Below are 13,206 nucleotides of genomic sequence, written 5' to 3'. Positions count from 1 at the left end.
GAAAAAAAGCTGAAATGTGAAATCTGAACAAATCTCGTCTACATGAGATGCATTCCTAAAATTTCTTATTTACCTAGAAAAAAAAATTTTCATGATGAGGAACTTAACTGTTCAGTTTAGTCTTTAATAGCATTTCCTGGGATTGATAGAATTTTATGAAATTGCTGTAACAAAGAACTGAATGAAACTTAATCAAAACATTTACTGCTACGGTGAGCCCTTTGGCTGGCGTGTGACACCTGAAAACACATTTTCAGAGATAGTTGCACAATTAGATGTGCCTCATGTAGATTTGGCCCTCTTTAGCAGAGATCTTTCCTGTGTATTTGTATATTAATTCATTGAAAGCCTAACTTAATGAACAAACAGTAGTGACAAAAATTAAGAATCTCTTGGTAATTATGTATTGCTGGTTGAGCTTCCATTTTCACTATTTCAGTCATGATCATCTTAACAGCAATGCAGTCAGCTAGGCTTTGTTTTATAGCACTCTAAAGTTGATTTCAAAGGGTGTCAGCAGCATTCCTCATTTCAAATCCCCTGGTTTAACTCAGTTCATCTATTGTGCATTCAGCTCACTCATAAGCATTAGAGAGAGTGCACTGTGGCACTACTGTGGGTAAGCTCAGGTCAATGAAAATCAATATAATTTACAACTTTTTACATTTTCCTAGACTTAAAAGCCTGACGTACTGAAGGAGACTGTATTTCTTCATATGCTTTTCTACAGACATGTAGATATTTGGCCCATTATTTCAACATCTTTTAATCAGTACAAGTATATCAATTAAGTATATTAGGAAGTGTATCTGTTTGTTTGAATGAGAACAGGTATTCATTCTTTCTAGTAACTTTCCAGAGAGGAAAGTGTTAGTTTTGCTGTTGGAAGATCAATATTCACCTACAGCCTGGTCTAGGAAATGTTTCTGGTCACAGATGGAAAAAAAAAAAGGATTCTGAGGAATCAAACAAGAGGCATCATTTCACTACAGTTTTAAATTTAATTTTGTTCAGATTGTAGTGGAGGATATATTCACCTTGAATATTTTTTTTTAGGTGAAATTACTATAAGCCACAAAATAACATTATACAGAAACACAGCAGAAATGACTCATTTGTCATTTCAGAGGAGAAAGGGGAAAAAAAATCCAGGCAAAAATTATTTTCTGACATCAAGAATTCTGGAAAATACACCTCCAAACCCATTTTGAAATGTATTTAACCTCTAAGTCCTCTTGGGACACAAACTACATTATGTTATGATCATGTCAAAATTATGTCAAAAATATTTACAAGTAACATTTACTTTTCTATTCTCTCCTTCAGTTCAAAAAATCCCAAAGCAATACATCTAAACACTGTAGGTATATTATTGTATAAAAGCTGCTAGAGCAACATTTATCCTCAAATAACTATACTATGAGGTCCACCAGTATAAATTTTCCTCTCATTGCCCATAAATCTGATCTAAATCTATTCCATTGCTGCCGTACAGATTCCCCCTTATGTTTCACTGTGAGGCTTCCATTTTCAAAGCACCTCAGACACCTAATTCTGATAGTTTAACCAATGTGCTCTACCAGCTGCTAAACTGTTTCCATTAGTTAAAGCTCCCTTTTACAGTTTGTAAGCATTATCTTCATCCCAAATGATTAGTAAGCGTCTGAAAATACTCTAAAGGCATTCAGACGTAATTCTTGAAAATAACCTGAAATCTTCTGAAATGGCCATGATCTGGTAATATCCTGTTTGGCCTTTGGGTCTTGAGCAAGTCCTATAATGTGCTGTTGCTTATATTCTAGAAATAAAGCCTTTGCATTCACATATCTACTTTACTTTTAAAAAACTGCAGTGTTCTTCTTTATTAAGAACTCTGGGACCATAAAAGTAATTCCATTCCTGTTTTTCTGCAACAACGTGAGATTAGAGCAGTCTGTTTCCTTTCTTTTGGTCCGTATTCCTTTTGCTACATTTTTAATATTTATATATTTAATACATCACATATCATTATTGGGAATAAAAGCTGTCAGAGATTCCGTTCTATCAGGGAAAGATAGATCTCAGAATTTTTTACTCTTTCTCCTACTTTTCTTTAGAATGGTTCTACATTAGAATTTTTATTATTAAAAAAACCTAAAAGTCCAGATGATTCAATGATTGGAAAAATGTAACATCATGAGGGAACTGGGTTTCATTAAACACATTACTACCTAAATGTGCTGACATTGTATAAGCTTCAACCACTATGCATCACATTAGAAAAGGCTATCCAGTATATTTTCAACCTTTTCCTTTGAGCTATGACCCACTGAAGAGGATAGCAATCATTTAGTGATCTCAAAGTGATTTCTTTTCTGCAGAAAAAAAAAAAAAAAATTATTAAAGGGAAACCAGGACCCTGAAAATCCTGGTTGCTACAGATCTCCTTCTGGAAATGTTCACACCAGCATTACTGCAATGGACAACCCATAATTTGATTTTTCCCCCCTTTTTTTTTTTCTTTTGTAACCTTCTACATTTCCTTTCAATAAATGCTTCTGTAGTGCTTTTTTATTTCACATATTGTGTAGATAGATTTCCTCAAGAAAAAAATGCATTTTGTCACCTTGAGAGTCTGAAATTGGACTCAACTGATTCACTCTATAACCTGCACAAAGTCCTACAGACTTTCCTCTATGGAACCACACAAATACATGCTCCTCGTGTTGAGCTCCAAGATATTATGGGTAAAATGCACAACTTAAGCCTAAGCATTAGTATAGCTTAGCAGAATGGTGTTGGTGTACACATACACAGAATATGGTCTTTCAATTTTTTTTGTGGAAGAATATGCCTTTTATAAATTTGGAGATGAGAAAACTGATATCTTCTCAAAATCTGACCAGTGATGCACTGCACTAGGAAGGAAAGAGATGTTGCAGTAACATCTCTTCCTTCACCCCACTTTAATCAGGATTGTTGTATTATGCAACATGTATTTGACAAATATGGCTAATTTCTGCATGTCTGGGGTCAGAAATTTACATCCACAATTGCAGACCAGCAACCCACGCAGTTATGAAATTACCTCATGCACCATATTCAGCTTTCAGAATTATTCTACCACATAAGATTTGAATAATTGTACCTTAAACATTTTCAATATCTACCATTCAACACTTCAGATTTTGTGCTACAATTCTGCCTCAAGGTAAAAGAGATATAAGGCCTATCATAGTTAGCAGCTTCAGACTTCTAGCATTCCAATTTGTGACACTTGTTTCCAAGATGAAAACTGAAAACTGATGAGCAATCAGGAAGATCTGGGGGGAAAATGCAAAATATTTATTTTCTTTATATACAAAAATCTAAAATATGTCAGACACCTGAACAAATCCTGACTGTAAAAAGAGAATTCATAGAAGAATTCAGTGAAACATATTTTCCAACCAAAAGTAAAAGTCTTCATACAACATTAAAATAGACAGTGAATCTGGTTGAGCAGTGAGGTTGGACCAGGTGACCTCCAGAGGTGTTTTTTAACCTCAGCCATTCCACAGTTATGCAACTCAAATTACTAAAAATAAAATTTGAATTATTCCAATGTTTTCTATACAATTGTAGCACCTAATAATACTTTGACCATAGTCAGCACTAGCCAACCTACATATCTTAACAGAGAACTTAACAAGAGTTTATAGTTGAGACAGACAAAATAAAGAAGCAGCGGATGAAAAGAGATTATACTAATTTCACAAACAGAAAAGTTCAGCACAGAAAGCCTGTTTCCCATTTACACTAAGAGCATTCACTATATTGGCAGTATAAGGGGCCTTTACACAGCTTTAGATTTATTTTACGTAGTGTACAGTGGGTTTAGTATAATTTAGAAGAAGGCTGGAACGAATTAAAGTGCTCAAGATTACAAATTATATCTCTGAAAAAGATTAAAATTCAACTTTTCTCATATAGATTCCAACATATAAGTACAAAGATTTTTGTCTTCTTGAAGGAGGTTATTTCATTAACAGTGTAAAAAGCTCCAAAATACAATTCATAGTTTAAGATACTAGGACTACACAAAATAAAAATCAGTAAAATATCATTTTTTTTACTACTCTTCTTGTTACAACTATGGAAAATCAACCTTCTCTCTTTCTTTTTATGATGCTATTATTATCATACTATTATATACATATATATATTATACATAGTGTATGCCTTATTATTATAATATTAATCTAGTTTATTATATTAATCTAGTTCAACTTCAATTAAAATTAAGACTTTCTCCATTATTAGTTTTTATTCATATACTTTATTATTTCACATTCGCACATCATATTTGAGCTAGATAACATTTACTGTATGGAGTAATTACTTAATCAAAGACTATACTATCTAAAAGTAGTCTGATGAATAAAAACAAAAATAAAAGTAATTATAGTAAATATAAGTTTATAAGAATAAACTGTCCTCTTTTTAGGTACTGTACAAAACCAATAATTATGACTACTCATTCAGAAAACTCTTCTGTGTTCTTATTTTGTAAGACTTCACGTATTCCTTTTCATTTGCGAGAAAAAAAGTGTTTGCATGAGAAAAGAGAATATACCCATTCACTCTGAGGGCAGGGAACCTCAGAGCAAGAGTGTCTAAAAAAAAAAAGGAAAATCCAGGGACAAATAAAAAAAGAGTATTAGAAGTATCATGAGCTTCCTGCTCAAAGATGTTACTAATTTGGTTCTAGAGTAGTGAAAACCTTTCAATATTAAACTTTGCTATTAATTCTTTTTGCAATGAACAGGTAGGAGAAATACACCAAAGAGCCATTCCTCCAGTAGACAGACAGTGTGCAACTTTTTTCCCCAGGTCTAGTCAATGCTGTGTGCTTCTAATTCCTTACTGATATATTAATGAATACAACCTCTCAAAAGTTCAGTCCAAATAAGCCAGAGATGATGAGAGTCAGTTTGGCAACTGAACAACAGAGAGAAAGAAGATCAATTTTTAAAAGATTTACACACTTCCATTAATTATCTTCCTAATTTATGCGCATCTGAAGTGAACAGTAATTCCTGCAAGGCTCCATTTGCATGGTCTTGTAACTTCTAAGTGTGACAGCAATGACGTTTCACACATTAAAATTGTTAAAAAGCTTCAAAATCTGGAAGACTTATTTTCATAGAATCATAGAATCAACCAGGTTGGAAAAGATCTCCAAGATCATCAAGTCCACCCCTTGATCCAATACTGTTGTAGTTACTAGACCATAGCACTAAGTGCCACATCCAGTCTCATCTTAAAAACCACCAGGGACGGTGAATCCACCACCTCCCTGGGCAGCCCATTCCAATGTCTAATTACTCTCTCTGTTATGCAGTGATTCTGCAGTGATCTGCAGTGATCTGCAGTGAAGATCACTTTTGAAAAGAAGTATATTTCATATCTAGATTACAGACTGCACTATTTTTTCCCTTAATTTCTAAGCAGACATCAAAATTAACATTCATCTTCAAAACCCTTCAGTGGTAGTCTCAGCTTTCCAAGACCTATCCTAGTCCATAAGAGTACTCCTGGAGTCAGTAGATTTAAGTCTGATGCCAGCTGAAAATCTCACTGTTTGGAAATCTCGTTGCCTGTACCAAGTTTTCAGAGACAGTGGTTTAAGAGCTGGTCGAAACAATCACACAATTTTTCTTCTCAGACGTGATGTGTGGATATGTATTCTGAATAATAATAAAAAAAATTAATCAAAAGCAAACATTTATGTGACACAGGTGTCAAGATACAGTCACTGCACACACTCTCGCTTAATTTTTTTTTAATAAGTTTGCAATTTTGTCCTACTGTACAAAAACTTTCTCCAGAAGATTAAAAGGTTTCCTTGCTTTTCTTCATTGACTTTCTTCAGAAATTTCATAGTATTTAGAGTTGAAGTATGTATTTTCCTCTGGAAAAAAAAATTCAACCAAACGATGATTCATTACTTTAATACACCAGGATATTTTTGAATCCTAGAGCTGCACTGCAAGTTGAAAAGATTAAAAATAAAAAATGTAGTGAAACATTTATAATTATTATTTTAAACATAGTAGATATTAGAGGATATAGTATACAGTAAAACACCCATGCTTTGGTTAAATAATACATTATTAATTTAAAGAACAGTGAGGGATATAATACAGAATGCATACACATGAAAGTATTTCTCACCTTCAACAAAGAGAATATTTTACATTTTCCAAGACTGCATAGAAGTATATTAACTACATCATGACATTTGTGAAAAGCTGTTCAACTAACTGATCTTTCACACAGCCTAAAACAAAAGACAAACTTTCCAGGGTAATGTAGACCCCAAAACCTTTACTCAATTTTTTTTTTTAAAGAGCATTTCATAGTATGCTTTTTTTTAAAATGTCTCATTAGTACCTATCTAAAATGTATTCTCTATACAGTCACATATATAAATGTATAACTAACAACCGACTCACATATGCTGTTGCCTGAATTTGTTGTTGCCAGGCAACAGCTATAGAGCATTTTGCACTGCTTGCAAAAATCTGAATGAATGATTCGAAGAGAGATTATTTCTAAAATACTAGGAAGAAAACTCACTACTGGAATTACATGAATAATTCCTTGTATATCTCAAGGATTCATAGAGAATGTTCCCTCCATAATTACCGAAATGAGAAAGGACAACTCCTTTGAGTAGGATTTGAAGGGCATTTTACAACAAGGAAATTCATGTTCTATGCATGCAGTTAATGTTCCCACATGGACTCTGAACCAAAGCCACCAAAGTTAATGGGTTCCTTAAACTGACTTCAGGGTCTTTTCACTGAATCTTTTTGTTGGGTTTTAACAGGACAAAAATTACAGACTCCTAAATGAAAAAACAGAAGGCCATCACCTTACAGGAGACACAAATAAATTCTCAATAAAATTTTACCATCTCAAAATATGCAAGTGAAAGAGAGTCTGTACGAACACTTCTTTGTGTATTCTTCACACAGTTAAGGTTTAATCTCACTGAGGTTAATGGTATTACACCCAAAAGTAAAAATAGAAGCATCTATAATCCATTGATAACATGGATGTGATATGCTATCTACAAAAGAGAACTACTTGTCTCTTTAAGTAAGAGTCATCCATTACAAAATTACTAACCTTTGGCTATCATACCTCTTGGGAATTGAAAGGTGGAAAAGCACATCAAGAAAATCAACTGGGAAACATAGCAACTCCAAAGTGCTTACCACAAGCCTGACTCACAAGTTGCTTTAAACATAAACATTAGCATAAAAAGTTGTCGGACTTTTTGTCCTTGCTTACCATGGTTGCAAGATATTTCTTTCAATTTCCTGTACAATATGCTTAATCAATAATAACTAGTCAGAAGCTAAAAATGATTATTCTTTCCATAATGACCAAATTGGAAATCCACGTATTTTGCTTTTAATTCTTCAAGTACTACCAGCAGTAATTAGTGATATTTTAAATGAAACTTTCAGTATAATGTAGTGAATGTAACCAGCTTCTTTAATGGATCCCGGTGAAATCCTTTTAATTCCGTATCTCAGGTTGAACTATCATGAACTATCATGAAAAAGAAACTCCTTTATATGGAAGGAATCTGGAACCTAAATCCTGTCCATCTAGAGTTTTCTAAAAATTAAAATAGATACATTATAAATAGATACATTATAAACCGGAATTAGGGTTTTACAGTTTCATTCAAATTATTTTCATGCTCCAAGATGTAATTCATATTTATGTCATTGGTCAGGATGTGGTTATATAAAAGACAATCTCAGTGCTTTCAAACAGGCTGAGCAGATTTCCCACAGGTAATAATATAAAATAATCTACAGATAGGATATCCACTCCAGGTCACATAACTTGCTTGTACTTCTTCATGTGTTTGTTTCTTAGAATATGCTATGGCAACTCGAAGAAACAGAAGAACCTTTACTTTGCCCTCTGTATTCATCATGACCCACTTGCAGAGTCAGTACAATCAATCAATGTAATCTCAAACCCAGGACATTTTGCAGGTCCCTTTGCTTTCTTCACCATAAGTATCCACACAATATCAATTAAATGTTAGGATTTTGTAAGACACATACTGCATTTTTTCAAGAGGAACCAAATTGCAATCAGACACTTGTATTCATAGCATTGTTAGTGCTGATTGATTGAAGACAGGGTTAACAGTAGAAGGAGAAACACGATGTTCATTTTCACAAAAGATACCTGCAATGATCTAAAAGTATGGTTAAAAATAGGGGGGTTTATAGGTAAAACTTCTCATTTGGTGACTAAGAGAAACCTGCTACTTATTGTTCAATCAAGACTGAGTGGCAGATACAATTTTCTCTTTGGATAGCTGTATTAGAGTGTAAACTAAACCACTCAGAAAATAATTCTACTTAGTATGTGGAATCACAGAAAAATCAGTAATTATTCATCAGCTGAGTGAAAATTTCCATTAGACAGGATTCTTTTGTTCTGTGGCCAAGGTGTGACCAAAAAAAAAGACAGAAACAAACAAACAATAAGATTATGACTTCGAAGGTTGATATGGGTCAAAACAAGACTATCGAAGTGACACAATGCTCATTTTTAATTAGACTTCCTAATGCAACATCAAATTGTTTTTCTTCTGAGAAACAGCACTTCAACAAGGCATGAAATACTCGCAGCTTAGTTTATTAGGAGGCAACAAAGGGATTCCAATCTGCTACAACAATGTTTCAGCCTATAAGCACAGCCAGTGCAGTATAAAATTGTGTCATATGAATTTTAATGTGACACAAGTATGAAAGATTCCAAAAGAACAAAGGCAGCACAGTCCTGTTCCACGCTACACAAATGACCTATTCTGATCTGAACAGCACACCACATTACAATCAAATTTATTTCAAAGGAGGGTTGCACAGGTCAAATGTAATGGCTGCAAGAATGAGGTATTTCCTTTATGTAGCATTAGAGAAAAGCAAAATATCAAACAGTGCAGGAACGCCAGGGCACTGAAAAGAAAGGCATATTTAGGCTGCAGAGAAACAGATTTTATAAAGATGTTTTAATTATATGTCATCCTCACTGACTACAGTTTCTAAGTTTCAAAGATACTGTGATACCTCGATGAAGATGTCATGTATACAAGTGAGCTTGTCTATTACATAGCCTTTAATATATATTTAAAATTTCAAGGCACCAGAGAAAAGTTTCATGTACGGTTCACACTTAACAAAAGGAGATAGGCTAAGTGGTCTAACTGGTTGGATGTCTCTTCGTAGCCTGATATCTCTATAGCAGAAACCATGATATTCCCAGATGTCAGAATCCAACAACAAGAGAGAGGCTGGTAAAGCTCCACAGCTGACTATCCGATCTTACCACAAAGAAGCTACTTTAACAACTTAAAGGTATCAGAACAATGAGGTCGACTCGAAAATACTGGACTGTCAGAAAATACACAGAAATCCATTAGGATGTAAATCCAACAGTAAATGAGCAACTAAGGATAAGGTGAAAAGCAGGTAAAAAAATCTTAATGATCAGGTATCAGTAAACAAAAAGGGTAAATTCTCACAGTACTTCTTGCCATGTATTTCCATCAAGATTTAGGCTTCATCTTTGTCTTCAGCCTTCTGAACAGTATGATGGAAAAACAGCTCCAAGTCCTGACTGCACAGTTCAGAATGGATGTTTGTCCATCCTCTGTGACTGGAGACAATACTCACGCACACTATGAACACAGTTTGCAGGTATGTGGGCAGTAGGCAGACAGAGTAACAAGTACTTAACGCAAGACAGCCATAAAAAGTCAGAAGAAAACATGTTATACCTCTTTAAAAAAAAAAACATAAATACTTTCTATTTTACAATTAGATGAAAATTTACTACGTGAGTTTTTGAAAACTAAGATCTTGGAAAACCAAATTCTATCAGAAAGTTCAATGCAAATCAAAGCTTGTTGCTGTGGAGTTTTTTCAATAAAATGAAAATACACTATTGAACTATCTTCCATTTGATTCCCAGCCAGGGCTTCCCCAGTCACAGAACAAGATAGAATAAAAGTTGCATTGGAAGAATTTCTGTAATGAATTGGCTACCAGCCCAAAGGTTAGAATTAGTTTTATCGCCCAAGTCTAGCACTAAAATCGGTATTAGTCACCTCAGCTCTCCAAGTTCTAATCAATCTACTTCTTGGGAGACTTTGAAATATTCAAAGAATGTAGACTGTTATGACCAAAAAACCCCATGCCAGTAAGTTCCAGTGTATAGGAATGTAACATAACCAGCGAGAGATAAAATCCTATTGACATATTTAAAAATTATCTTAGTCTTAGTTTTCAGAACCCATAGCTCTCATCCCTCCTTTCAATATTTTTTGGAGGTTAAAAATATTCATTCACCACCAGACATTTATATCCCTGAAAATTGATGTATTCACCTACATTATGACAGCTCTAGTGTAATTCATTAACGTTTGGACTTGGAGACAGACATAAAGGGAAAAAATACAAACCTTTAATGTTTCACTTGGTGAACAAAAATTGCATTAATTTAGATATTCAGTCACAAGAATCCAATTAGCTATGGATATATCCACACATATTCATACCTTTCAACCATCACACTCATTTGCATTTTGATGCTATTTTCTATAAAATATAATCCCTTTTACATTGTATTTAATAGATTCATTCAGATTTGCATTTCCATATGTCATATTTAAGCTTATACTACCACCTGCCTGAGGTTGTATAGTCTGAATTGTCACCTTCATAAACCACTTCAGTAGGAGAAAATCCTCCGTAGACACTGTATGAACTATTTCCCTTCTGCTTAGTGTAGAAGTATGATAATCATTAGGACCAGGAATAATACCCACACACAAAAAAAGCATTCATATGTGTCCCCCTCAAAAAATCAGATTAACATCTTCAAAAGAAAATATTCAAGTTACTTAAGATATACTGCAATGAAATACCACCTTCATAAATTTTTTTACACAAGTCAGCAAGTATTGACCAAGATTACTGTGATATGAACTCTACATTTGCTGCATATATGCCATACACATAGGTATATAAAAGTATTTGCATACATAAACATATGCATATACATAATTTCACACTTAAAGGACACTGAGATACCTTCCTAGAAAGATTTGCAAATCAAACAGATTAACTCTGATTCCAACTACTAACATCAAGGCAATGCAATACCATCATGTCTCTGCTTTGTGTTGGGCCCATCTAGTAACACTGCTGAGCTGCGGAAAAACTGATGAGCAAAGGTTAAGCAGAGGACTGCCAGAAACAAACTAGGGCTTAGAAATTGCTCTTTCAGATAAGACTAATGCTTTACTGATGCACAGAGTGACTTTGAGGTTGCAAAATCATTAATAAGAGCATCCATTCTCTTTGGATTTACATCATCTCTCATACATTTGGACTTGGGGCAATTAAGGGCTTGGAGCAAACTTTCCTGTCCTCTTTTGGAATTAACAGCCCTGCCAAGGTACCAAAGTGCTCCAAAGGTCAATTTCTGATTATTGTCCTACCATCCTGCACAATGTGTCTGCAAGCAAAGCACAGCATCTGGGGGAAGGGAAAAGGGGAGAGAAGGAGGAGGAGATAAATATTAGCATTGCGATAAGCTCAAAGATCATGACTTGGAGGAGGGCAGATTTCACATGGTCCCTGCTCTGTTAGGTTTCAGGGAAAGCAGGAAGAGAGGCAGCCCACCTCCCTGGAAGGGAGAGCGGGTAGAGCCCCTGCACTTTTCTGCACGTCTAAAGAAAAAATGAAGCATGAACTCAAAGAACTCCAGACCTCCTCTCAGCCCTAGTCGGGTTTAGTCTCGAGCCAACAGGGACTTGGATCTTTTGGGATCACTGGCAACATTGCTAGCTGTGCAAGCCAGCGAGCCTTCTCGTTCTTACACAAAAGGAAAAGAGAAAGTACAAACTGATGATTCCCGGTACCGACTGAAGTTTAGAAAATCCTGACCCTTATACACACTCTATTCCAACTTCACTGCCTTTTCAAGGTTTGCTGTACCCTGTCAGGGAAAGTGCACTTGGCCAATTCGATAACACCGTGTCGCTGAGCACCCCGGTGTGTACTGAGACCAGCCACGCTCACCTAAGGGACCGCCCCTAGTTTTTATCACTGTCAGACTCTGCATCTGCCTTTCGGTCCATGAGGCTGTCACCCACCTCTCCTCTCCGCCCGCCCCCGGCCCGCTGGAGGCTCCCATTCCCCAGTCCTCTATGCCCCGGGGCACGAGCACCCCCACATCTCCACGCCCGCTTTTCTCAGTTACTGCTGGGCTGCTCGGGTACCAGCCTCCAGTGTTTTCAGACCCTGCCCTGATTGAAGACATCCCTCTCCCAAAATGGGAGAGGGAGGGAGAGAGGGAAGGAGAATCTCTGCACAAAGTTTTTTACAGATCCTGCCTGCGCCTTCCTCTCCCCGCCCAAGCCCCTGCCGGAGGCAGTAGGGCGAGGGACGGGGAACGGCGGTGGGGAGGGAAGCGGGAGAGGCAGGGACGCCCAAGTGGAGTGTTATCCTCGGCCCGAGGAGGGCGAGGGAACGGGACGCAGCTTTTAGCGGACAGTGACCCTGGCAGGCGAACGCTGAGACAGAAGGGAGGAGCGGCGCCTTCCTGGAGACAGGAGCAGCCGGCTCTCTCCGAGAGCAATGGCAGCGCATCCCCACCGACCCCTACGGAGATGGGAGCAAAGTCCGAGCCCCAGCGGCGGCAGCGGCAGTGGCAGCAGCAGCAGCAGCAGCGGCAGCAGCGGCAGCAGCAGCAGGTCGCCGCGCCCCGCGCTGGCGGCCCCGGCCCGGGGCACTGCCGCCCCCCAGGCCGGCGAGGCGGCCGCCAGCGCCTCGCCCCCACCCCGGACAGGGCCGGCGAAGGGAGAACTCACTCACCCCCAGCTTCCTGCTGCGGATTTTCACGTAGCCCTGTTTGACTATATCGTTAAAGTTGGAGGCCATGGCCAGCGCTGCCTGCTTCCTCCCCTCCGCGCCCGGAGTCCTCCTCCTCCTCCTCCACCGCCGCCGCCTCCTCCTTCTCCTCCTCCCCCGGGCCCTCCCGGGTGCCGCCGGCCACTGGCTCCAGAGGCGCTTCTGGCATCCAGGCAGCGGCAGCCGCCGCGCTCCGCTCCGCCCGCTCCGCGCCGCTCCCGCGGCCGCC

At 37.5% G+C, this 13,206-nt stretch overlaps 1 protein-coding gene across 1 annotated transcript in view; it reads right to left on the bottom strand.

Annotated features, from left to right (window-relative positions):
* The window catches only part of DOK6 (docking protein 6), a 245,518-nt gene extending 232,318 nt beyond the window's left edge, over positions 1-13,200 (bottom strand). The window contains exon 1 of the mRNA XM_027651017.1: positions 12,942-13,200. Coding sequence (XP_027506818.1) covers positions 12,942-13,007 — 66 coding nt within the window. The 5' untranslated portion in view covers positions 13,008-13,200. The remainder of the gene's footprint in view (positions 1-12,941) is intronic.
* Between the last annotated feature and the right edge of the window lie 6 nt (positions 13,201-13,206).

This window comes from Corapipo altera, unplaced genomic scaffold (assembly GCF_003945725.1).
Source record: "Corapipo altera isolate COAL_440 unplaced genomic scaffold, ASM394572v1 24, whole genome shotgun sequence".
In the NCBI taxonomy this organism is placed as follows: domain Eukaryota; kingdom Metazoa; phylum Chordata; class Aves; order Passeriformes; family Pipridae; genus Corapipo; species Corapipo altera.
Note: the sequence above shows the minus strand (reverse complement) of the source record. Positions and strands in the feature narration are given on the sequence as shown.